Raw genomic sequence first — 27,543 nt, 5'->3', positions numbered from 1 at the left:
TTCCTAAAGTTAGAGCCTAGTGCACCACTGGAGTCCAATAGACTCCGAGAAATTTAAAAATGCATACTGCTAGTTTTGCCGCTGTTAATTTAACATATACCATTGTCTGGTCTTGCAAATAAATAATAAGAGATACTTTATGCCTTCCTCACTTAGCTTCCATAGAACGAGAGCTGCTTTAACCCGCGCTTTGTTTACTGGGCATGGATACAAAACAAGACAGTGTTTGAATCATAATGGCTATGGGCTGTTAGCCCAAAGCCGCTTTATTAATAAAATTTGTCAAAATATATAATTTGCTCTGATAAATCTAAAAATTGCCCAGTAAAGGTGAGGGCAAACAACGCCAAACAGGACTCCTGGGAGGGTAGGGAGGGGAAAAACGTTAGCGGATCCTTCGGCGACTGGCAGCAAATGACACCGTGCACGAGTGTTTCCCTAGCCTAGTGCTAATGGATAGGGGTCAATGCAATGCATCCCCAACAGGAGTCACGTGTGGACAGTTGTTATATAACAATAACACAGGGTCCCCATCAATGAATTATACTGCACAGGGTTCCGATTATAATATTATAGCATTAATTTGAATAACCCGTGGGAAAGCATAAAAAGTCTATTCGCAAGCAAATATTTTCTTTATGCCTTCCCCACTTAGCTTCCATAGAACGAGAGCTGCTTTAACCCGCGCTTTGTTTACTGGGCATGGATACAAAACAAGACAGTGTTTGAATCATAATGGCTATGGGCTGTTAGCCCAAAGCCGCTTTATTAATAAAATTTGTCAAAATATATAATTTGCTCTGATAAATCTAAAAATTGCCCAGTAAAGGTGAGGGCAAACAACGCCAAATGCATGGTGGGTGATAATCCACAATGCAGCCCCACCCAAGGGAAAAAGCAGCACTCGAGAACGATAGCACATATAAGCTACAATCATACCTTCGCATAGTGTTGCTACTTAAAGCAAAAACAAAATGCTTTGTCAATTATCCAATCACAACACAACAAGGACACAGCCCATGCAAATGTTTCCTGTATTGTGACAGGAGAAAAGTAAATGCCAATTTGATAAAGGCGGCAGACTTTCGCCCTTATGAACAAGCTACTAACAAAGCAATTGTACCGCAAAGACACCGCCCATGCAAGTGATTGCCAGTACTATGCAAGAAAAGAGAACAATTTAAGTTAAATGGATTCAAGCAAACTGCTACCCTTGTAAGCAGTTGCCTTGTCTGGATTGTAGCTCAACCTAAACTCAAGGATGGGCAAGAAATACACTACTATGCAAGTTGCTACATATGAGATGTACTGCACACACTCAATCTATCGCCCTTGCAAGTAGTGGAGTGTATACAGTACACATCATATGCCTTCGAGAACCAATGGATTCCCCAGCAATCGACCAGTTCTAAAAGGAAAAAATTGTACTAATTCACAAGACTATTGACCCGTATGTACTTCTGAAAGGCATTAGATTTCCAGCGTCCCATAATCCTGATCTGTGCATCAGATAACCCTTGCGCTGCCGCATGAGATGCAGCTCCAATCCGAAAGCTGTGCCCTTTATAAAATGATGGATTAAGACCTGAATGTCTTATAGCAAGTGACAGCAAGTTAGTGAATTTATCTCTAGTAACAGCATTACCAAAACTGTCCAAAAATAGGGGGCCCGCATGTGTACCCCTCAAAACTAAGTACTGCAGCAGTAAATTAACTGGACAAGGGCTGTTCTGGCGCTGAATTATCAGGGAGAAGGGACGCTGATTGTAGCTGTGTTTAAAATTATGAAAAGTCAATTTCAGAGCTTTAACCACACCGGTCTCCGCTTTGAGTTGGGATAGTTGAAAAATTGTTAACAGACTTCCTGTATTCTGAGTATGACTGGATTGAGTCATTTCCCCAACTCGTAAGAAAGCATAAAAGGCAAAACAGCACATTGATTGAAAAAGACATGATTCAAATTTCGTGGAACAAATAACAGGAGCTGCTGTAACCAAACGTTGTAGTATTGGCAAGGTGATGGGAAGCCGAGTATCAAGTTTAAAACCAATTTTGCTATAGCCTTTGAGTATCTGGATCACATAAAAAACCTTAGTTGGATCAGGAAGATTAGATAAACGATGTGAATAGCCCAGCGCAGATACATAAGTGTGAACAGTTGAAGGGGCATAGTGATGATCGAATAAATATGCAATAAAAAGAGCTACCATACTTGGCGATATGGGCAGCTGTACAGCACAATTCTGGAAGGTAGCGCTGAGGAACTGGTTAAATAAACGCCAAGCCCGTCTATAGGTAGGGATGGATGATTGCTGAAGGCTTGAAGCCATGAGTGTTTCAACTATGGGCCCCAATGTTGTGGCAACAGAGACAACGGAATTTCCGTCGGGTTGGAATGCATTGTTGCTGGGGCTTTTTCTTTGAAAACCTGAAGCTGGAGACGAGATAAAGAATCTGCTAAAATGTTATGCACACCTGGTATATGCTTTGCTCTGAAAAGAATATTATGTTTAAGACAAAGGGCGACCAAGTGGCGGACAAAAAACATTAGAGATTTATCCCGGCAGCTCTGTTTATTGATCACGTAAACCAATGCTTCGTTATCAGTAAAAAATAAAATGCACTGGTTGGTCATTCTATGCCCCCATAAATGTACACTAAGGACAATGGGATAGAATTCCAGAATAGCGATGTTCTTTCCTACCCATGTATCGGGCCATTGCCCATAGCACCATTCGTCACCAAAAACTGCCCCATAACCCAGAGAGCCTGCAGCATCAGTAAAGAGCCGAAGTTTAGGTGAGCTCACCCAGTGCTCGTCAAGGAAAAATGACTTGCAATTGAAGTTCTGAAGAAAAGACAGCCAAATTTTTAAGTCCTCCTCGGCACTTATATTTAGTCTGATCTTGTGGTGAGGGGCCCTAACATTAATAGTGAGATCTATCAGCCGCCTCAGAAAGGCCCTGCCAGGCATGACAACAGAACATGCGAAATTTAGCATTCCAATTAGCGACTGTAACTCCTGGAGGGACACCTTCTTTCTGCGCAAAAAACTAGTAATCAGCTGTATAGACTTGTCAATTTTGTCTTGTGGTAGGCGAGCCACTAACATTTGGGTATCAAGTTCAATACCCGCAAACTGCAAAGTAGTGGCAGGTCCCATTGTTTTCTCTGGTGCTATGGGAATACCCAGATAGTTACATAGGTCCAGAAAAAGTTGTAGTTGCGCCCTACATAGATCTTCGGTAGGGGCTATGATCAAAAAGTCATCAAGAAGGTGGAGGATTGAATGTATATGTAATTTGTTCCTAGCTATCCATTCCACAGCCGTACTAAAGGTTTCAAACGTTTTACAGGAGCTGGAACAACCCATAGGCATGCATCGATCATAATAGTAAGAGTCTCTCCATTTAAAACCCAACAAGGGGTAGTCCTTAGGATCGATAGGAATTATGCGAAATGCATTCTTTATGTCAGTCTTAGCAAGATAACAGCTGGTACCATTATGCCGAATAAATCGAATTGCGTCCTCGATAGTGGCATAACGGACGCTTGTATTAGCTGGCATTATGCCATCATTGATAGAAATCCCTTTAGGGAAAGAAAGATGATGTATAAGCCTAAATTCACCGGGTGTTTTCTTAGGTACAACCCCCAACGGAGATACCCGAAAGGGTGAAAATGGTGGGATTGCAAAGGGACCTGCAAGCCTATGGGCCTCCAGCTCTTTGAAGACCTTGGCATCAACAATTTCAGGATGTTCAGAAGCCGAAAGCAGGTTCTGAGATTCAAGGGGTTCTAATGTGCCTTCAAAATGCAAGGAAAAACCTGAATTGAAACCCTTAGACAGATAAGCAAAAATGGCTGGTTCATACCCAGAAAGTAAATGTAAAAAACGTTCACTTTTTACCGGGGTTGGAAGATTGGGGCCTGGCATGTTCCGATTGTCCTCCCGGTTGTTGCCGTTGGGGACGAAAACATTTAGTGGCAGGGTGGCTACCAGCACTGCAGAGATAACATGCATGCTTGAAGTCGCAACCCGAACATGCCTTGCCACTGTGGAAACGGTAACAGAAACCTTTTGGGATAGCCTGGTGTGATTTGTTTGGAATTCTTCCGGTACTGGCAGGTTTAGTTACCGAAACATGTGACCGAAGCCACAATTCGGAATGGATATTGGCCCATGGGAACAGGGAGGGGTTTACCTGGCGCAGCGTACGGAATGTTTCATCATAATAACGCCAATTGTGGCCACGATTAGCCAAATCATGGATCGTTTCCCCATATTTCATGAGGGCTGGGGCCTCATTGGGATATTTCTGGGTATAAACCGCCACAAAAATTCTGAAGGCTGATGCCCACATCTCCATAGTCAGATTCCGTTTAGGCCGAGTAGTGGGCTCTAGACAAATTGAGGGCTGCCGGCCCCCACTACCTGATGAGACACTTAACTGATATTTGTCCTCTGACCAGGGATTGCTTTATAGAATACCAAACTCTAAAAATTCATTATCCCAAATCTTCGCCTTTGTCTTTGTGGAAACTCTTGTGTCGAGCGAAAATTGAACTGTCTGAAGGTCATGTGTAGGGGGTGGTGGAGGGTCCTTCTCACCTGAGAGCAGGCCCCGAACGTTGGCGATGGCTGACTCCACCAATGCATCGGTGCGCGTTTGGGGTGGAACCTCCACTGGTGTATTAGCTTCTTCAGCAGGAACCCGCTGTGGGAGGAGAGGTATAAGGGCATCTGTGACCCTGGTTGTGACCGTTGAAATGATCATCTCCAACGTGTCTGGTGACAAGGTTGCGTGTGGTGGTATGACCGTTGGCTCTCTGTTATTTACGGCTGATGGTGGTGCGACAATTTCCTCCGTGTTGTTAACGGCTGGTGGAGGGTCGACCATTAACCCGGTTCTCCTTGCTTGCAGCCGAGCAGATCTAGGCCTTTTAGCTGGCTGAATTGGAGGTGGTGGTGGTCGGCGTTTCCTAGGCATGGTCTACTTCTATAGGAAAATAGTACAAATCTATCTGCAAAAGATAGGTACATGGAGCTGATGTAATATCATCCTCCAAAATTAATAAATTAGAGGAATGAAACCCCCAAATAATAAACATATAACAATGGGAGGATTGAAACCACCACAGCATCAGTGCAAGAAAGCAAATCACAGCAAAATGAGAAACAAAATGATAAACAGGAGGATTGAAGCCCCATACAATCTACTAGAGAGAAAAATATAATAGAAAAGGAGGATTGAAAAACCCCCAGAAAACAAATTACTGTACAAGGAGTAAAGCCTTGTGCAAATAATTAACAAGAGGATTAAAGCCCCATAAAATCTTAGGGACAAGGGGAGGAATAAAGCCCCCACGAAGCCAATTGTAAGGATTTAAGCCTCACAGAATTAATAAACACGAGGATTGAAGCCCCATGAAGTCCGCGAGTTGATATAAACCTCTCGCGATTGAGAGCAGAAGGAGGATTAAAGCCCCCACAAGGCAAATTTCAAGCCGAACTTAAACAACAAAATATAATGTATGACTCCTCGTAAGGGAAATTTAATTGTACAAACATCGGATATAACATACCCGCAGTTATGAAGCAACTATGCAAGAAAGAAAATATCAAAATGCCAAAACCGTTAAATACTTCGCTATTAGTTCGGTAAAACAGTGGAGGTCAAAGAGGGTCAACAGCTCAAGTAAACAGTACGATAAAAACAGATTTTGAACAGATTAGTGCCACCACAATAAGAACGGAGTAAGTAATAGTAGTTCGGCTAAATTCAATGAGTGAAAAAAGAGGCAATCCGTAAGGCCTATCAGTCATCAACAAACCTACCGATCGTTAAAGATGAGTTTCGGTCTCCGTTGTCTTGAGTAAGTTGATTGAATGAATGATAGCACCGCGATAGCTACGATACAGCATATACTGGCTATCTTGAGACAAATGAACTCCATCACGCAGGAATGGAGTATGGAAAGGGTTTTTAAAACCCCTGTGTGACCAGCAGAACACGTTTGGCAAGGACTCGAGAAGAACACTCGAGATTTGGTTAAGAGTTTCAGCATTTCTGTTAAATACGCGGTGACCGCGGAATGCACGCCCCCGTGGGATAACATGGCATAAACCGACGACGCGAACGGAATACTCGTTGCGTAAGAGCAACACTAATTCTTCAATGCGTGAGCCAACAACTTCAGGACCAACACAGGAAAGGTCATTGGTACCGATTTCAATAATAACTACATCGGGAGAGGACCGAGAAACGACATGGAGATCCCTGGCGCGAAGCCAAGGAACAGTGCGTCCTCCCACGCCGTGCAAAATAACATGGATGCTACCAGCAAAACCAAAGGAAAGATCCGCCCGGGAATCAAAATTAGCCGAAAGATCCGAATGTAGACGACGGACAAAAGAATGTCCTAAGATGAGAACTTTAGGTATATCAGAAGCCATAACAACTCACCGAAAAACTTTAGCGGATCCTTCGGCGACTGGCAGCAAATGACACCGTGCACGAGTGTTTCCCTAGCCTAGTGCTAATGGATAGGGGTCAATGCAATGCATCCCCAACAGGAGTCACGTGTGGACAGTTGTTATATAACAATAACACAGGGTCCCCATCAATGAATTATACTGCACAGGGTTCCGATTATAATATTATAGCATTAATTTGAATAACCCGTGGGAAAGCATAAAAAGTCTATTCGCAAGCAAATATTTTCTTTATACATTTCAATATATACAGAAATACTTTATATATTAATATAATATAAGAGTCTCCAGAGGGACTTTGAAGGCTGTTCCAAAAATGTGCTAATTATACATGTACGACCTACTTTGTGTTTAGAAGTTTGTCAGAAGTCATTGAATATCTTATTCGGTTTTGATTTATCTGGTGTACTGACTAGTCCTGGTGCAGGTGCCAATGGCCAGATTAGAAGAGTTCTGGGCTCTTGTCAAAGTCGTATTCGGTTTTTTATTTTTCGGTGTATTGAATAGTCCACATAGTGTTCTTTGTTGAAGGGAAGTCTCAAAACTTCTGTGTTGGACCGCATATGGTACTTCTAAGAGCCTCTCGAGAGAACAAGCCTTATCTAGATTTTTTTGGTCCGTCCTGTCACGCCCAGGGCATGCACAAACACGTGTGGGCCTCACCCCCCATCACTTTTGTAATGGTCCTTCTTCCTTATCACAAGTCTGCTACTCATAACATTATGTGGTGTCATGGAGTAATGTACTCTAACATGAGAGAGAAAGCGTCTTTTGTTTCACTTTATTTTGAAACCTGTGTCAACAGGTGTAAAGTGTATTAACACTAGCTTTACACCTGTAAAATATTAACAACTATCTGTGATAGAAGTGGCTGGCGTAATGACAGCTTGGCTTGCTTGAATCTCTGCCTTGTATTTGGCTAGAACTAGTTCTTTGATCTCGAACGGGTAAAGGGGCCCATGCAGGTTATTTTTTTTCACGATATATACGTTATAATTATAATCGATGTCCATCGCAATCCCTGCTTCCTAAAGTTAGAGCCTAGTGCACCACTGGAGTCCACTGGACTCCGAGAAATTTAAAAATGCATACTGCTAGTTTTGCCGCTGTTAATTTATCATATACCATTGTCTGGTCTCGCAAATAAATAATAAGAGATACATTATATATTTCAATATATACAGAAATACTTTATATATTAATATAATATAAGAGTCTCCAGAGGGACTTTGAAGGCTGTTCCAAAACTGTGCTTATTATACATGTACGACCTACTTTGGGTTTAGAAGTTTGTGAGAAGTCATTGAATATCTTATTCGGTTTTGATTCTCTGGTTACTGACAAGTCCTGGTGCAGGTGCCAATGGCCAGATTAGAAGAGTTCTGGGCTCTTGTCAAAGTCGTATTCGTTTTTTTTTTCGGTGTATTGAATAGTCCACATGGTGTTCTTTGTTGAAGGGAAGTCTCAAAACTTCTGGGTTGGACCGCATATGGTACTTCTAAGAGCCTCTCGAGAGAACAAGCCTTATCTAGATTTTTTTGGTCCGTCCTGTCACGCCCAGGGCATGCACAAACACGTGTGGGCCTCACCCCCCATCACTTTTGTAATGGTCCTTCTTCCTTATCACAAGTCTGCTACTCATAACATTATGTGGTGTCATGGAGTAATGTACTCTAACATGAGAGAGAAAGCGTCTTTTGTTTTCATTTTATATTGAAACCTGTGTCAACAGGTGTAAAGTGTATTAACACTAGCTTTACACCTGTAAATTATCAGCAACTATCTGTGATAGAAGTGGCTGGCGTAATGACAGCTTGGCTTGCTTGAATCTCTGCCTTGTATTTGGCTAGAACTAGTTCTTTGATCTCGAACGGGTAAAGGGGCCCATGCAGGTTATTTTTTTTAACGATATACACCTTATAATTATAATTGATGTCCATCGCAATCCCTGCTTCCTAAAGTTAGAGCCTAGTGCACCACTGGAGTCCAATGGACTCCGAGAAATTTAAAAATGCATACTGCTAGTTTTGCCGCTGTTAATTTATCATATACCATTGTCTGGTCTCGCAAATAAATAATAAGAGATACATTATATATTTCAATATATACAGAAATACTTTATATATTAATATAATATAAGAGTCTCCAGAGGGACTTTGAAGGCTGTTCCAAAACTGTGCTTATTATACATGTACGACCTACTTTGGGTTTAGAAGTTTGTGAGAAGTCATTGAATATCTTATTCGGTTTTGATTCTCTGGTTACTGACAAGTCCTGGTGCAGGTGCCAATGGCCAGATTAGAAGAGTTCTGGGCTCTTGTCAAAGTCGTATTCGTTTTTTTTTTTCGGTGTATTGAATAGTCCACATGGTGTTCTTTGTTGAAGGGAAGTCTCAAAACTTCTGGGTTGGACCGCATATGGTACTTCTAAGAGCCTCTCGAGAGAACAAGCCTTATCTAGATTTTTTTGGTCCGTCCTGTCACGCCCAGGGCATGAACAAACACGTGTGGGCACCAACCCCATCACTTTTGTAATGGTCCTTCTTCCTTATCACAAGTCTGCTTCTCATAACATTATGTGGTGTCATGGAGTAATGTACTCTAACATGAGAGAGAAAGCGTCTTTTGTTTTCATTTTATATTTAAACCTGTGTCAACAGGTGTAAAGTGTATTAACACTAGCTTTACACCTGTAAATTATCAGCAACTATCTGTGATAGAAGTGGCTGACGTAATGACAGCTTGGCTTGCTTGAATCTCTGCCTTGTATTTGGCTAGAACTAGTTCTTTGATCTCGAACGGGTAAAGGGGCCCATGCAGGTTATTTTTTTTCACGATATACACCTTATAATTATAATTGATGTCCATCGCAATCCCTGCTTCCTAAAGTTAGAGCCTAGTGCACCACTGGAGTCCACTGGACTCCGAGAAATTTAAAAATGCATACTGCTAGTTTTGCCGCTGTTAATTTATCATATACCATTGTCTGGTCTCGCAAATAAATAATAAGAGATACATTATATATTTGAATATATACAGAAATACTTTATATATTAATATAATATAAGAGTCTCCAGAGGGACTTTGAAGGCTGTTCCAAAAATGTGCTTATTATACATGTACGACCTACTTTGGGTTTAGAAGTTTGTGAGAAGTCATTGAATATCTTATTCGGTTTTGATTCTCTGGTGTACTGACTAGTCCTGGTGCAGGTGCCAATGGCCAGATTAGAAGAATTCTGGGCTCTTGTCAAAGTCGTATTCGTTTTTTATTTTTCGGTGTATTGAATAGTCCACATAGTGTTCTTTGTTGAAGGGAAGTCTCAAAACTTCTGGGTTGGACCGCATATGGTACTTCTAAGAGCCTCTCGAGAGAACAAGCCTTATCTAGAATTTTTTGGTCCGCCCTGTCACGCCCAGGGCATGCACAAACACGTGTGGGCACCAAACCCATCACTTTTGTAATGGTCCTTCTTTCTTATCACAAGTCTGCTACTCATAACATTATGTGGTGTCATGGAGTAATGTACTCTAACATGAGAGAGAAAGCGTCTTTTGTTTTCACTTTATATTGAAACCTGTGTCAACAGGTGTAAAGTGTATTAACACTAGCTTTACACCTGTAAAATATCAGCAACTATCTGTGATAGAAGTGGCTGGCGTAATGACAGCTTGGCTTGCTTAAATCTCTGCCTTGTATTTGGCTAGAACTAGTTCTTTGATCTCGAACGGGTAGAGGGGCCCATGCAGGTTATTTTTTTTCACGATATACACCTTATAATTATAATTGATGCCCATCGCAATCCCTGCTTCCTAAAGTTAGAGCCTAGTGCACCACTGGAGTTCAATGGACTCCGAGAAATTTAAAAATGCATACTGCTAGTTTTGCCGCTGTTAATTTAACGTATACCATTGTCTGGTCTCGCAAATAAATAATAAGAGATACTTTATACATTTCAATATATACAGAAATACTTTATATATAAATATAATATAAGAGTCGCCAGAGGGACTTTGAAGGCTTTTCCAAAAATGTGCTTATTATACATGTACGACCTACTTTGGGTTTAGAAGTTTGTGAGAAGTCATTGAATATCGTATTCGGTTTTGATTCTCTGGTGAACTGACTAGTCCTGGTGCAGGTGCCAATGGCCAGATTAGAAGAATTCTGGGCTCTTGTCAAAGTCGTATTCGTTTTTTATTTTTCGGTGTATTGAATAGTCCACATAGTGTTCTTTGTTAAAGGGAAGTCTCAAAACTTCTGGGTTGGACCGCATATGGTACTTCTAAGAGCCTCTCGAGAGAACAAGCCTTATCTAGATTTTTTTTGGTCCGTCCTGTCACGCCCAGGGCATGCACAAACACGTGTGGGCCTCACCCCCCATCACTTTTGTAATGGTCTCTCTTCCTTATCACAAGTCTGCTACTCATAACATTATGTGGTGTCATGGAGTAATGTACTCTTACATGAGAGAGAAAGCGTCTTTTGTTTTAATTTTATATTGAAACCTGTGTCAACAGGTGTAAAGTGTATTAACACTAGCTTTACACCTATAAAATATCAACAACTATCTGTGATAGAAGTGGCTGGCGTAATGACAGCTTGGCTTGCTTGAATCTCTGCCTTGTATTTGGCTAGAACTAGTTCTTTGATCTCGAACGGGTAAAGGGGCCCATGCAGATTATTTTTTTTCACGATATACACCTTATAATTATAATCGATGTCCATCGCAATCCCTGTTTCCTAAAGTTAGAGCCTAGTGCACCACTGGAGTCCACTGGACTCCGAGAAATTTAAAAATGCATACTGCTAGTTTTGCCGCTGTTAATTTATCATATACCATTGTCTGGTCTCGCAAATAAATAATAAGAGATACATTATATATTTCAATATATACAGAAATACTTTATATATTAATATAATATAAGAGTCTCCAGAGGGACTTTGAAGGCTTTTCCAAAAATGTGCTTATTATACATGTACGACCTACTTTGGGTTTAGAAGTTTGTGAGAAGTCATTGAATATCTTATTCGGTTTTGATTCTCTGGTGTACTGACTAGTCCTGGTGCAGGTGCCAATGGCCAGATTAGAAGAATTGTGGGCTCTTGTCAAAGTCGTATTCGTTTTTTATTTTTCGGTGTATTGAATAGTCCACATGGTGTTCTTTGTTGAAGGGAAGTCTCAAACCTTCTGGGTTGGACCGCATATGGTACTTCTAAGAGCCTCTCGAGAGAACAAGCCTTATCTAGATTTTTTTGGTCCGTCCTGTCACGCCCAGGGCATGCACAAACACGTGTGGGCACCAACCCCTATCACTTTTGTAATGGTCCTTCTTCGTTATCACAAGTCTGCTACTCATTACATTATGTGGTGTCATGGAGTAATGTACTCTAACATGAGAGAGAAAGCGTCTTTTGTTTTCACTTTATATTGAAACCTGTGTCAACAGGTGTAAAGTGTATTAACACTAGCTTTACACCTGTAAAATATCAGCAACTATCTGTGATAGAAGTGGCTGGAGTAATGAAATTTTGGCTTGCTTGAATCTCTGCCTTGTATTTGGCTAGAACTAGTTCTTTGATCTCGAACGGGTAAAGGGGCCCATGCAGTTTAATTTTTTTCACGATATACACCTTATAATTATAATTGATGTCCATCGCAATCCCTGCTTCCTAAAGTTAGAGCCTAGTGCACCACTGGAGTCCAATAGACTCCGAGAAATTTAAAAATGCATACTGCTAGTTTTGCCGCTGTTAATTTAACATATACCATTGTCTGGTCTTGCAAATAAATAATAAGAGATACTTTATGCCTTCCTCACTTAGCTTCCATAGAACGAGAGCTGCTTTAACCCGCGCTTTGTTTACTGGGCATGGATACAAAACAAGACAGTGTTTGAATCATAATGGCTATGGGCTGTTAGCCCAAAGCCGCTTTATTAATAAAATTTGTCAAAATATATAATTTGCTCTGATAAATCTAAAAATTGCCCAGTAAAGGTGAGGGCAAACAATGCCAAACAGGACTCCTGGGAGGGTAGGGAGGGGAAAAACGTTAGCGGATCCTTCGGCGACTGGCAGCAAATGACACCGTGCACGAGTGTTTCCCTAGCCTAGTGCTAATGGATAGGGGTCAATGCAATGCATCCCCAACAGGAGTCACGTGTGGACAGTTGTTATATAACAATAACACAGGGTCCCCATCAATGAATTATACTGCACAGGGTTCCGATTATAATATTATAGCATTAATTTGAATAACCCGTGGGAAAGCATAAAAAGTCTATTCGCAAGCAAATATTTTCTTTATGCCTTCCCCACTTAGCTTCCATAGAACGAGAGCTGCTTTAACCCGCGCTTTGTTTACTGGGCATGGATACAAAACAAGACAGTGTTTGAATCATAATGGCTATGGGCTGTTAGCCCAAAGCCGCTTTATTAATAAAATTTGTCAAAATATATAATTTGCTCTGATAAATCTAAAAATTGCCCAGTAAAGGTGAGGGCAAACAACGCCAAATGCATGGTGGGTGATAATCCACAATGCAGCCCCACCCAAGGGAAAAAGCAGCACTCGAGAACGATAGCACATATAAGCTACAATCATACCTTCGCATAGTGTTGCTACTTAAAGCAAAAACAAAATGCTTTGTCAATTATCCAATCACAACACAACAAGGACACAGCCCATGCAAATGTTTCCTGTATTGTGACAGGAGAAAAGTAAATGCCAATTTGATAAAGGCGGCAGACTTTCGCCCTTATGAACAAGCTACTAACAAAGCAATTGTACCGCAAAGACACCGCCCATGCAAGTGATTGCCAGTACTATGCAAGAAAAGAGAACAATTTAAGTTAAATGGATTCAAGCAAACTGCTACCCTTGTAAGCAGTTGCCTTGTCTGGATTGTAGCTCAACCTAAACTCAAGGATGGGCAAGAAATACACTACTATGCAAGTTGCTACATATGAGATGTACTGCACACACTCAATCTATCGCCCTTGCAAGTAGTGGAGTGTATACAGTACACATCATATGCCTTCGAGAACCAATGGATTCCCCAGCAATCGACCAGTTCTAAAAGGAAAAAATTGTACTAATTCACAAGACTATTGACCCGTATGTACTTCTGAAAGGCATTAGATTTCCAGCGTCCCATAATCCTGATCTGTGCATCAGATAACCCTTGCGCTGCCGCATGAGATGCAGCTCCAATCCGAAAGCTGTGCCCTTTATAAAATGATGGATTAAGACCTGAATGTCTTATAGCAAGTGACAGCAAGTTAGTGAATTTATCTCTAGTAACAGCATTACCAAAACTGTCCAAAAATAGGGGGCCCGCATGTGTACCCCTCAAAACTAAGTACTGCAGCAGTAAATTAACTGGACAAGGGCTGTTCTGGCGCTGAATTATCAGGGAGAAGGGACGCTGATTGTAGCTGTGTTTAAAATTATGAAAAGTCAATTTCAGAGCTTTAACCACACCGGTCTCCGCTTTGAGTTGGGATAGTTGAAAAATTGTTAACAGACTTCCTGTATTCTGAGTATGACTGGATTGAGTCATTTCCCCAACTCGTAAGAAAGCATAAAAGGCAAAACAGCACATTGATTGAAAAAGACATGATTCAAATTTCGTGGAACAAATAACAGGAGCTGCTGTAACCAAACGTTGTAGTATTGGCAAGGTGATGGGAAGCCGAGTATCAAGTTTAAAACCAATTTTGCTATAGCCTTTGAGTATCTGGATCACATAAAAAACCTTAGTTGGATCAGGAAGATTAGATAAACGATGTGAATAGCCCAGCGCAGATACATAAGTGTGAACAGTTGAAGGGGCATAGTGATGATCGAATAAATATGCAATAAAAAGAGCTACCATACTTGGCGATATGGGCAGCTGTACAGCACAATTCTGGAAGGTAGCGCTGAGGAACTGGTTAAATAAACGCCAAGCCCGTCTATAGGTAGGGATGGATGATTGCTGAAGGCTTGAAGCCATGAGTGTTTCAACTATGGGCCCCAATGTTGTGGCAACAGAGACAACGGAATTTCCGTCGGGTTGGAATGCATTGTTGCTGGGGCTTTTTCTTTGAAAACCTGAAGCTGGAGACGAGATAAAGAATCTGCTAAAATGTTATGCACACCTGGTATATGCTTTGCTCTGAAAAGAATATTATGTTTAAGACAAAGGGCGACCAAGTGGCGGACAAAAAACATTAGAGATTTATCCCGGCAGCTCTGTTTATTGATCACGTAAACCAATGCTTCGTTATCAGTAAAAAATAAAATGCACTGGTTGGTCATTCTATGCCCCCATAAATGTACACTAAGGACAATGGGATAGAATTCCAGAATAGCGATGTTCTTTCCTACCCATGTATCGGGCCATTGCCCATAGCACCATTCGTCACCAAAAACTGCCCCATAACCCAGAGAGCCTGCAGCATCAGTAAAGAGCCGAAGTTTAGGTGAGCTCACCCAGTGCTCGTCAAGGAAAAATGACTTGCAATTGAAGTTCTGAAGAAAAGACAGCCAAATTTTTAAGTCCTCCTCGGCACTTATATTTAGTCTGATCTTGTGGTGAGGGGCCCTAACATTAATAGTGAGATCTATCAGCCGCCTCAGAAAGGCCCTGCCAGGCATGACAACAGAACATGCGAAATTTAGCATTCCAATTAGCGACTGTAACTCCTGGAGGGACACCTTCTTTCTGCGCAAAAAACTAGTAATCAGCTGTATAGACTTGTCAATTTTGTCTTGTGGTAGGCGAGCCACTAACATTTGGGTATCAAGTTCAATACCCGCAAACTGCAAAGTAGTGGCAGGTCCCATTGTTTTCTCTGGTGCTATGGGAATACCCAGATAGTTACATAGGTCCAGAAAAAGTTGTAGTTGCGCCCTACATAGATCTTCGGTAGGGGCTATGATCAAAAAGTCATCAAGAAGGTGGAGGATTGAATGTATATGTAATTTGTTCCTAGCTATCCATTCCACAGCCGTACTAAAGGTTTCAAACGTTTTACAGGAGCTGGAACAACCCATAGGCATGCATCGATCATAATAGTAAGAGTCTCTCCATTTAAAACCCAACAAGGGGTAGTCCTTAGGATCGATAGGAATTATGCGAAATGCATTCTTTATGTCAGTCTTAGCAAGATAACAGCTGGTACCATTATGCCGAATAAATCGAATTGCGTCCTCGATAGTGGCATAACGGACGCTTGTATTAGCTGGCATTATGCCATCATTGATAGAAATCCCTTTAGGGAAAGAAAGATGATGTATAAGCCTAAATTCACCGGGTGTTTTCTTAGGTACAACCCCCAACGGAGATACCCGAAAGGGTGAAAATGGTGGGATTGCAAAGGGACCTGCAAGCCTATGGGCCTCCAGCTCTTTGAAGACCTTGGCATCAACAATTTCAGGATGTTCAGAAGCCGAAAGCAGGTTCTGAGATTCAAGGGGTTCTAATGTGCCTTCAAAATGCAAGGAAAAACCTGAATTGAAACCCTTAGACAGATAAGCAAAAATGGCTGGTTCATACCCAGAAAGTAAATGTAAAAAACGTTCACTTTTTACCGGGGTTGGAAGATTGGGGCCTGGCATGTTCCGATTGTCCTCCCGGTTGTTGCCGTTGGGGACGAAAACATTTAGTGGCAGGGTGGCTACCAGCACTGCAGAGATAACATGCATGCTTGAAGTCGCAACCCGAACATGCCTTGCCACTGTGGAAACGGTAACAGAAACCTTTTGGGATAGCCTGGTGTGATTTGTTTGGAATTCTTCCGGTACTGGCAGGTTTAGTTACCGAAACATGTGACCGAAGCCACAATTCGGAATGGATATTGGCCCATGGGAACAGGGAGGGGTTTACCTGGCGCAGCGTACGGAATGTTTCATCATAATAACGCCAATTGTGGCCACGATTAGCCAAATCATGGATCGTTTCCCCATATTTCATGAGGGCTGGGGCCTCATTGGGATATTTCTGGGTATAAACCGCCACAAAAATTCTGAAGGCTGATGCCCACATCTCCATAGTCAGATTCCGTTTAGGCCGAGTAGTGGGCTCTAGACAAATTGAGGGCTGCCGGCCCCCACTACCTGATGAGACACTTAACTGATATTTGTCCTCTGACCAGGGATTGCTTTATAGAATACCAAACTCTAAAAATTCATTATCCCAAATCTTCGCCTTTGTCTTTGTGGAAACTCTTGTGTCGAGCGAAAATTGAACTGTCTGAAGGTCATGTGTAGGGGGTGGTGGAGGGTCCTTCTCACCTGAGAGCAGGCCCCGAACGTTGGCGATGGCTGACTCCACCAATGCATCGGTGCGCGTTTGGGGTGGAACCTCCACTGGTGTATTAGCTTCTTCAGCAGGAACCCGCTGTGGGAGGAGAGGTATAAGGGCATCTGTGACCCTGGTTGTGACCGTTGAAATGATCATCTCCAACGTGTCTGGTGACAAGGTTGCGTGTGGTGGTATGACCGTTGGCTCTCTGTTATTTACGGCTGATGGTGGTGCGACAATTTCCTCCGTGTTGTTAACGGCTGGTGGAGGGTCGACCATTAACCCGGTTCTCCTTGCTTGCAGCCGAGCAGATCTAGGCCTTTTAGCTGGCTGAATTGGAGGTGGTGGTGGTCGGCGTTTCCTAGGCATGGTCTACTTCTATAGGAAAATAGTACAAATCTATCTGCAAAAGATAGGTACATGGAGCTGATGTAATATCATCCTCCAAAATTAATAAATTAGAGGAATGAAACCCCCAAATAATAAACATATAACAATGGGAGGATTGAAACCACCACAGCATCAGTGCAAGAAAGCAAATCACAGCAAAATGAGAAACAAAATGATAAACAGGAGGATTGAAGCCCCATACAATCTACTAGAGAGAAAAATATAATAGAAAAGGAGGATTGAAAAACCCCCAGAAAACAAATTACTGTACAAGGAGTAAAGCCTTGTGCAAATAATTAACAAGAGGATTAAAGCCCCATAAAATCTTAGGGACAAGGGGAGGAATAAAGCCCCCACGAAGCCAATTGTAAGGATTTAAGCCTCACAGAATTAATAAACACGAGGATTGAAGCCCCATGAAGTCCGCGAGTTGATATAAACCTCTCGCGATTGAGAGCAGAAGGAGGATTAAAGCCCCCACAAGGCAAATTTCAAGCCGAACTTAAACAACAAAATATAATGTATGACTCCTCGTAAGGGAAATTTAATTGTACAAACATCGGATATAACATACCCGCAGTTATGAAGCAACTATGCAAGAAAGAAAATATCAAAATGCCAAAACCGTTAAATACTTCGCTATTAGTTCGGTAAAACAGTGGAGGTCAAAGAGGGTCAACAGCTCAAGTAAACAGTACGATAAAAACAGATTTTGAACAGATTAGTGCCACCACAATAAGAACGGAGTAAGTAATAGTAGTTCGGCTAAATTCAATGAGTGAAAAAAGAGGCAATCCGTAAGGCCTATCAGTCATCAACAAACCTACCGATCGTTAAAGATGAGTTTCGGTCTCCGTTGTCTTGAGTAAGTTGATTGAATGAATGATAGCACCGCGATAGCTACGATACAGCATATACTGGCTATCTTGAGACAAATGAACTCCATCACGCAGGAATGGAGTATGGAAAGGGTTTTTAAAACCCCTGTGTGACCAGCAGAACACGTTTGGCAAGGACTCGAGAAGAACACTCGAGATTTGGTTAAGAGTTTCAGCATTTCTGTTAAATACGCGGTGACCGCGGAATGCACGCCCCCGTGGGATAACATGGCATAAACCGACGACGCGAACGGAATACTCGTTGCGTAAGAGCAACACTAATTCTTCAATGCGTGAGCCAACAACTTCAGGACCAACACAGGAAAGGTCATTGGTACCGATTTCAATAATAACTACATCGGGAGAGGACCGAGAAACGACATGGAGATCCCTGGCGCGAAGCCAAGGAACAGTGCGTCCTCCCACGCCGTGCAAAATAACATGGATGCTACCAGCAAAACCAAAGGAAAGATCCGCCCGGGAATCAAAATTAGCCGAAAGATCCGAATGTAGACGACGGACAAAAGAATGTCCTAAGATGAGAACTTTAGGTATATCAGAAGCCATAACAACTCACCGAAAAACTTTAGCGGATCCTTCGGCGACTGGCAGCAAATGACACCGTGCACGAGTGTTTCCCTAGCCTAGTGCTAATGGATAGGGGTCAATGCAATGCATCCCCAACAGGAGTCACGTGTGGACAGTTGTTATATAACAATAACACAGGGTCCCCATCAATGAATTATACTGCACAGGGTTCCGATTATAATATTATAGCATTAATTTGAATAACCCGTGGGAAAGCATAAAAAGTCTATTCGCAAGCAAATATTTTCTTTATACATTTCAATATATACAGAAATACTTTATATATTAATATAATATAAGAGTCTCCAGAGGGACTTTGAAGGCTGTTCCAAAAATGTGCTAATTATACATGTACGACCTACTTTGTGTTTAGAAGTTTGTCAGAAGTCATTGAATATCTTATTCGGTTTTGATTTATCTGGTGTACTGACTAGTCCTGGTGCAGGTGCCAATGGCCAGATTAGAAGAGTTCTGGGCTCTTGTCAAAGTCGTATTCGGTTTTTTATTTTTCGGTGTATTGAATAGTCCACATAGTGTTCTTTGTTGAAGGGAAGTCTCAAAACTTCTGTGTTGGACCGCATATGGTACTTCTAAGAGCCTCTCGAGAGAACAAGCCTTATCTAGATTTTTTTGGTCCGTCCTGTCACGCCCAGGGCATGCACAAACACGTGTGGGCCTCACCCCCCATCACTTTTGTAATGGTCCTTCTTCCTTATCACAAGTCTGCTACTCATAACATTATGTGGTGTCATGGAGTAATGTACTCTAACATGAGAGAGAAAGCGTCTTTTGTTTCACTTTATTTTGAAACCTGTGTCAACAGGTGTAAAGTGTATTAACACTAGCTTTACACCTGTAAAATATTAACAACTATCTGTGATAGAAGTGGCTGGCGTAATGACAGCTTGGCTTGCTTGAATCTCTGCCTTGTATTTGGCTAGAACTAGTTCTTTGATCTCGAACGGGTAAAGGGGCCCATGCAGGTTATTTTTTTTCACGATATATACGTTATAATTATAATCGATGTCCATCGCAATCCCTGCTTCCTAAAGTTAGAGCCTAGTGCACCACTGGAGTCCACTGGACTCCGAGAAATTTAAAAATGCATACTGCTAGTTTTGCCGCTGTTAATTTATCATATACCATTGTCTGGTCTCGCAAATAAATAATAAGAGATACATTATATATTTCAATATATACAGAAATACTTTATATATTAATATAATATAAGAGTCTCCAGAGGGACTTTGAAGGCTGTTCCAAAACTGTGCTTATTATACATGTACGACCTACTTTGGGTTTAGAAGTTTGTGAGAAGTCATTGAATATCTTATTCGGTTTTGATTCTCTGGTTACTGACAAGTCCTGGTGCAGGTGCCAATGGCCAGATTAGAAGAGTTCTGGGCTCTTGTCAAAGTCGTATTCGTTTTTTTTTTCGGTGTATTGAATAGTCCACATGGTGTTCTTTGTTGAAGGGAAGTCTCAAAACTTCTGGGTTGGACCGCATATGGTACTTCTAAGAGCCTCTCGAGAGAACAAGCCTTATCTAGATTTTTTTGGTCCGTCCTGTCACGCCCAGGGCATGCACAAACACGTGTGGGCCTCACCCCCCATCACTTTTGTAATGGTCCTTCTTCCTTATCACAAGTCTGCTACTCATAACATTATGTGGTGTCATGGAGTAATGTACTCTAACATGAGAGAGAAAGCGTCTTTTGTTTTCATTTTATATTGAAACCTGTGTCAACAGGTGTAAAGTGTATTAACACTAGCTTTACACCTGTAAATTATCAGCAACTATCTGTGATAGAAGTGGCTGGCGTAATGACAGCTTGGCTTGCTTGAATCTCTGCCTTGTATTTGGCTAGAACTAGTTCTTTGATCTCGAACGGGTAAAGGGGCCCATGCAGGTTATTTTTTTTAACGATATACACCTTATAATTATAATTGATGTCCATCGCAATCCCTGCTTCCTAAAGTTAGAGCCTAGTGCACCACTGGAGTCCAATGGACTCCGAGAAATTTAAAAATGCATACTGCTAGTTTTGCCGCTGTTAATTTATCATATACCATTGTCTGGTCTCGCAAATAAATAATAAGAGATACATTATATATTTCAATATATACAGAAATACTTTATATATTAATATAATATAAGAGTCTCCAGAGGGACTTTGAAGGCTGTTCCAAAACTGTGCTTATTATACATGTACGACCTACTTTGGGTTTAGAAGTTTGTGAGAAGTCATTGAATATCTTATTCGGTTTTGATTCTCTGGTTACTGACAAGTCCTGGTGCAGGTGCCAATGGCCAGATTAGAAGAGTTCTGGGCTCTTGTCAAAGTCGTATTCGTTTTTTTTTTTCGGTGTATTGAATAGTCCACATGGTGTTCTTTGTTGAAGGGAAGTCTCAAAACTTCTGGGTTGGACCGCATATGGTACTTCTAAGAGCCTCTCGAGAGAACAAGCCTTATCTAGATTTTTTTGGTCCGTCCTGTCACGCCCAGGGCATGAACAAACACGTGTGGGCACCAACCCCATCACTTTTGTAATGGTCCTTCTTCCTTATCACAAGTCTGCTTCTCATAACATTATGTGGTGTCATGGAGTAATGTACTCTAACATGAGAGAGAAAGCGTCTTTTGTTTTCATTTTATATTTAAACCTGTGTCAACAGGTGTAAAGTGTATTAACACTAGCTTTACACCTGTAAATTATCAGCAACTATCTGTGATAGAAGTGGCTGACGTAATGACAGCTTGGCTTGCTTGAATCTCTGCCTTGTATTTGGCTAGAACTAGTTCTTTGATCTCGAACGGGTAAAGGGGCCCATGCAGGTTATTTTTTTTCACGATATACACCTTATAATTATAATTGATGTCCATCGCAATCCCTGCTTCCTAAAGTTAGAGCCTAGTGCACCACTGGAGTCCACTGGACTCCGAGAAATTTAAAAATGCATACTGCTAGTTTTGCCGCTGTTAATTTATCATATACCATTGTCTGGTCTCGCAAATAAATAATAAGAGATACATTATATATTTGAATATATACAGAAATACTTTATATATTAATATAATATAAGAGTCTCCAGAGGGACTTTGAAGGCTGTTCCAAAAATGTGCTTATTATACATGTACGACCTACTTTGGGTTTAGAAGTTTGTGAGAAGTCATTGAATATCTTATTCGGTTTTGATTCTCTGGTGTACTGACTAGTCCTGGTGCAGGTGCCAATGGCCAGATTAGAAGAATTCTGGGCTCTTGTCAAAGTCGTATTCGTTTTTTATTTTTCGGTGTATTGAATAGTCCACATAGTGTTCTTTGTTGAAGGGAAGTCTCAAAACTTCTGGGTTGGACCGCATATGGTACTTCTAAGAGCCTCTCGAGAGAACAAGCCTTATCTAGATTTTTTTTGGTCCGTCCTGTCACGCCCAGGGCATGCACAAACACGTGTGGGCCTCACCCCCCATCACTTTTGTAATGGTCTCTCTTCCTTATCACAAGTCTGCTACTCATAACATTATGTGGTGTCATGGAGTAATGTACTCTTACATGAGAGAGAAAGCGTCTTTTGTTTTAATTTTATATTGAAACCTGTGTCAACAGGTGTAAAGTGTATTAACACTAGCTTTACACCTATAAAATATCAACAACTATCTGTGATAGAAGTGGCTGGCGTAATGACAGCTTGGCTTGCTTGAATCTCTGCCTTGTATTTGGCTAGAACTAGTTCTTTGATCTCGAACGGGTAAAGGGGCCCATGCAGATTATTTTTTTTCACGATATACACCTTATAATTATAATCGATGTCCATCGCAATCCCTGTTTCCTAAAGTTAGAGCCTAGTGCACCACTGGAGTCCACTGGACTCCGAGAAATTTAAAAATGCATACTGCTAGTTTTGCCGCTGTTAATTTATCATATACCATTGTCTGGTCTCGCAAATAAATAATAAGAGATACATTATATATTTCAATATATACAGAAATACTTTATATATTAATATAATATAAGAGTCTCCAGAGGGACTTTGAAGGCTTTTCCAAAAATGTGCTTATTATACATGTACGACCTACTTTGGGTTTAGAAGTTTGTGAGAAGTCATTGAATATCTTATTCGGTTTTGATTCTCTGGTGTACTGACTAGTCCTGGTGCAGGTGCCAATGGCCAGATTAGAAGAATTGTGGGCTCTTGTCAAAGTCGTATTCGTTTTTTATTTTTCGGTGTATTGAATAGTCCACATAGTGTTCTTTGTTGAAGGGAAGTCTCAAAACTTCTGGATTGGACCGCATATGGTACTTCAAAGAGCCTCTCGAGAGAACAAGCCTTATCTAGAATTTTTTGGTCCGCCCTGTCACGCCCAGGGCATGCACAAACACGTGTGGGCACCAACCCCATCACTTTTGTAATGGTCCTTCTTCCTTATCACAAGTCTGCTACTCATAACATTATGTGGTGTCATGGAGTAATGTACTCTAACATGAGAGAGAAAGCGTCTTTTGTTTTCACTTTATATTGAAACCTGTGTCAACAGGTGTAAAGTGTATTAACACTAGCTTTACACCTGTAAAATATCAGCAACTATCTGTGATAGAAGTGGCTGGCGTAATGACAGCTTGGCTTGCTTAAATCTCTGCCTTGTATTTGGCTAGAACTAGTTCTTTGATCTCGAACGGTAAAGGGGCCCATGCAGGTTATTTTTTTTCACGATATACACCTTATAATTATAATTGATGTCCATCGCAATCCCTGCTTCCTAAAGTTAGAGCCTAGTGCACCACTGGAGTCCACTGGACTCCGAGAAATTTAAAAATGCATACTGCTAGTTTTGCCGCTGTTAATTTATCATATACCATTGTCTGGTCTCGCAAATAAATAATAAGAGATACATTATATATTTCAATATATACAGAAATACTTTATATATTAATATAATATAAGAGTCTCCAGAGGGACTTTGAAGGCTGTTCCAAAACTGTGCTTATTATACATGTACGACCTACTTTGGGTTTAGAAGTTTGTGAGAAGTCATTGAATATCTTATTCGGTTTTGATTCTCTGGTTACTGACAAGTCCTGGTGCAGGTGCCAATGGCCAGATTAGAAGAGTTCTGGGCTCTTGTCAAAGTCGTATTCGTTTTTTTTTTCGGTGTATTGAATAGTCCACATGGTGTTCTTTGTTGAAGGGAAGTCTCAAAACTTCTGGGTTGGACCGCATATGGTACTTCTAAGAGCCTCTCGAGAGAACAAGCCTTATCTAGATTGTTTTGGTCCGTCCTGTCACGCCCAGGGCATGCACAAACACGTGTGGGCACCAACCCACATCACTTTTGTAATGGTCCTTCTTCCTTATCACAAGCCTGCTACTCATAACATTATGTGGTGTCATGGAGTAAAGTACTCTTACATGAGAGAGAAAGCGTCTTTTGTTTTCATTTTATATTGAAACCTGTGTCAACAGGTGTAAAGTGTATTAACACTAGCTTTACACCTGTAAAATATCAACAACTATCTGTGATAGAAGTGGCTGGCGTAATGACAGCTTGGCTTGCTTGAATCTCTGCCTTGTATTTGGCTAGAACTAGTTCTTTGATCTCGAACGGGTAAAGGGGCCCATGCAGGTTATTTTTTTCACGATATACACCTCATAATTATAATTGATGTCCATCGCAATCCCTGCTTCCTAAAGTTAGAGCCTAGTGCACCACTGGAGTCAACTGGACTCCGAGAAATTTAGTCTCTCAAATAAATTCCTTGTTTGATATCCGCAGTAATTGCCCGGATTCGTTAAAAGAGAGCGTGGCCGCCGCTCTGAGACATTCGGTCAAACAATCAAAGCGAATTTATGCACTCAGTCGTGAATAACTTTTAAAATGTGGTAACACGTGGCGTGTAATTAATAACAAAAATCAATATGGTTGTTTTCAGGCTAACATACGACAGAAGAACGCTATCTCATGGCAAGATTCTTGCCTGCGAGTTTGCCCAAGAAGCTTCTGAAAGATTGAACCAGAATGACGGGCTCAGCGATAGTGGCGTGACCACGCTAAAACCTGGAGACTTCGTTGCTCAGTTATTCTGGTATAAAAGGCGGGAACCAAGCGGAACTTACTATATAGAGCTAGATGGTAAACTCTGGGTTGAGAATAAGGACAGTTTACAGCCTCCTAAAATGCATCCTTTGCGTAATAAACCCGGTCATTTCAAGCTAGCAACTTCACTGCGGAGGATTCACAAAGATGTGCTTGGCGCAAAATGTCATTTTTCCGGGTGTATACCCTAATAACCTAGTTATCGTTTCACTTTAGTCTTACAAAATGTGATGATAATAAGATAATCAAGAAAGAATACAGTGTGTTTATAAAATGAGTCTGTTGTCATTTTTCTACCGTTAATGTTCCCTCCCCAACCCCCTCAATCGAACATTGGGCAGCTTCAGGTGTGCAATACCGCAAAATCGACTCGATCTAACCTTCACGCTAGGTTTTCTGATTATTGCTTCATTGAAGTGATGACGTCACCACCACAGGCAACCCCCCCACAGCAAGAACAAGAAGACCATAAGGCATCGCCATTTTATTTTATTTTTGAATGATGTACCTTTCAAGAATGTCAGTGAACTTAGACAACCAAACCATGACAGCATTCCGGAACAGTTCAAGTATTGTGCAGCGGCCCTAGCATTGCAACCAGACTATGGAACGATGATGTTGCAATTTCCACTTTATTTCGAGAACAGGGCAATAAAGAGTATTATGTAGACAATGTTTTGTCGTTTCTACATAGTACGAGGCAAATGTACCATCTCTAGCAAGTACAAGTTCTCCGTAATGAGGATTTCGTAAATTGGCCAACTTATAATGACTTCACGCTTAATGCCGAGCAACAAGTGTGCTGAATAAGCTGAAGTCATTTCTTGGTTTACGATCTCGCCATTATGGAACAGTTTTTGCAACTGTACAGCCACAACCCCAAGTATATTATGATGACGAAGAAATTGACGATGACGATCCACAACCTCCACTGAGAACACCACCTATCATTTAATAGAAGGATGACGAAGATCATTCATTGGATGATTGGACCAAACTGCTGTCAATCATAGGTGAGCCTGGTACTGGCAAAACGCATTGCATTGAACGTTCGAAGTTAATATGGAGGAGTTAAAATCTGTGCAGGACACCACAACACCGAGAGCATCGAAGCTACGAGAATTCGTGGCCAGGGAAGAAATAAATAAGCTTAAAATCCTTGGGAAAAAGCTTAACACACGTAACAAGTAAGAGTTCTCCAAGGAAGATTTAGTAGATTTTTAGAGCTGGTTTCCGAAGAAGGAGAAATCAGTCAGGTTATGGATGAACTGTACCACCTTGGAGCTAAAATGTGGCTCTTAGGAGCACATTTCAAAGTTATAGCAGAGTTTTTCAGAAACCCCTTAAAATACGCAGAAATGTTTGTGTATCAAGGAATTCTTGTAAATTCTAACATTGAACAATGTTCTAACAGAAAAATATAAAGGGGAATTACAAGATACTGATTTTTATCACTAAAAAAGTCATATTATGCTCTAGTGTTTACTTACTGAATAATTGTACTTTTTTCTCTAAAAAAAACAAATACTTTCTCCAATGAAAAATCTTATATAAAGAATTGAATTGAAAAAGTTCATTGTAATTAAATGGTGAAGATCATATTTCTCACGTACTTACTTATTCAATCACGTTTAGGGAAACGTATAAATAATACAATAAATTTTGGGTAGAAACGTATCCACATACAGTGATTTTTAGTATTGCACTGCTCTGATTTCCTTTGTCAAAGAACTCTGCAAGGGTTAGAGTCATCACACCCCTTCGGGGTTTATACCAATGTCATGTACATTGGGTACAATATTCAGTTAGGCTCATACACACGAATTTGCAATTAATGCTTATTTTTACCTCTCACTAGAATTGGATCTAATATTTTTGCTATTCTTGTCACAAAATTATTTTCTCAAGTTGTCTTGACCAAATGTTTAACATATATTGCATTAGCTAAAGACATATTTTACATTTTAATTGTTGAAAATTTTATTCATAATTCCATTAGAGAGTACTTTTGGTAGCTATATAGCCCAAACATGTGTTTACTTACATATGTTTCTGATTTTCAACAGATTACAGAAAAACATTATCCAATAAAGGACATCAATTAAGTGAGTATAAATACTATTCATAACAAACCACAGTTATATACTAACATAAATCTCTTTTTTTTCTGGGTACAGAAAGAAACCAGTACTTTGACACATCAAGTTAAGTAAGTATAATACTATTTATTACATAGCACTGTTATAACATTATGTTTGTTGGACTACAGACTCTTTGCATAGTAAAAATGGATTGTGAAAAAAATGTCTATCATTGAGGATACCCGAATTTTATTTAACAGAGAATTTGTTTACTAATAGTAATTTCTATTTTTTTATAGAGTACAGCAACCAAGAAACCCAACCAACCAAACACTAAAAAACAATTTAGTAAGTATGATGCTATTCTATAACAATTAATGTTATAACATTATGCATCTTCAATTACTGGACTCTTTGCAAATTAAGAAAATCGTCTGTTGTCATGCAAAAATACTATTTTGCTATCGTAATTTGCCTAGCTTTTATAAATGTCATGTGTTAATTGTACATTGTGTACAGTGTTTTAGTTAGGCCTGAAACAAGAATGGCAATTTTTATGCCCAATTTCATTATTTAACATGTAAAACAGGCTTAATATCTCTGCTATTCTTGTCACTATAGTATTTACCAAATCGACTTGTATACAAGCATTAACTTTGAATCGGGCAATACCTAGTTTACAAAACAATTGGTTACCATGGTAACCACCTCATATCATATTTGTC

General features: G+C 40.6%; 2 protein-coding genes and 1 long non-coding RNA gene across 5 annotated transcripts; 1 reads left to right on the top strand and 2 right to left on the bottom strand.

The window, feature by feature from the left end:
* Positions 1 to 225: 225 nt before the first annotated feature.
* LOC116617924 lies at positions 226 to 6,725 on the bottom strand. 2 transcript variants are annotated; one of them, XM_048726655.1, is made up of 2 exons: positions 6,468 to 6,725; positions 226 to 5,025 (listed from the first exon to the last, which is right to left on the bottom strand). In XM_048726655.1, the coding sequence occupies exon 2, from the start codon at positions 4,022 to 4,024 to the stop codon at positions 2,342 to 2,344; it is 1,683 nt and encodes a 560-aa protein (XP_048582612.1). In that variant the 5' UTR covers positions 4,025 to 5,025; positions 6,468 to 6,725; the 3' UTR covers positions 226 to 2,341. The 2 variants fall into 2 exon arrangements, with proteins under 2 accessions (XP_048582612.1, XP_048582613.1); XM_048726656.1 differs by having other exon boundaries at positions 226 to 5,000.
* Positions 6,726 to 12,308: 5,583 nt separating this feature from the next.
* LOC125561891 lies at positions 12,309 to 13,331 on the top strand. Its single transcript, XR_007307595.1, has 2 exons — positions 12,309 to 12,495; positions 12,995 to 13,331. It is a non-coding gene; the product is annotated as an uncharacterized LOC125561891 (long non-coding RNA).
* LOC125561890 lies at positions 12,890 to 18,890 on the bottom strand. 2 transcript variants are annotated; one of them, XM_048726657.1, is made up of 2 exons: positions 18,633 to 18,890; positions 12,890 to 17,190 (listed from the first exon to the last, which is right to left on the bottom strand). In XM_048726657.1, the coding sequence occupies exon 2, from the start codon at positions 16,187 to 16,189 to the stop codon at positions 14,507 to 14,509; it is 1,683 nt and encodes a 560-aa protein (XP_048582614.1). In that variant the 5' UTR covers positions 16,190 to 17,190; positions 18,633 to 18,890; the 3' UTR covers positions 12,890 to 14,506. The 2 variants fall into 2 exon arrangements, with proteins under 2 accessions (XP_048582614.1, XP_048582615.1); XM_048726658.1 differs by having other exon boundaries at positions 12,890 to 17,165.
* Between the last annotated feature and the right edge of the window lie 8,653 nt (positions 18,891 to 27,543).

Source organism: Nematostella vectensis, chromosome 4, assembly GCF_932526225.1.
Source record: "Nematostella vectensis chromosome 4, jaNemVect1.1, whole genome shotgun sequence".
NCBI classification, from domain to species: domain Eukaryota; kingdom Metazoa; phylum Cnidaria; class Anthozoa; order Actiniaria; family Edwardsiidae; genus Nematostella; species Nematostella vectensis.
The sequence above is the reverse complement of the archived record's forward strand: the minus strand, read 5'-3'. Positions and strand labels throughout refer to the sequence as shown.

Excerpts from the sequence above, each read along its gene's own strand:
- LOC116617924 (XM_048726655.1), bottom strand. The coding sequence starts at position 4,024 with ATGCATGTTATCTCTGCAGTGCTGGTAGCCACCCTGCCACTAAATGTT.
- LOC125561890 (XM_048726657.1), bottom strand. The coding sequence starts at position 16,189 with ATGCATGTTATCTCTGCAGTGCTGGTAGCCACCCTGCCACTAAATGTT.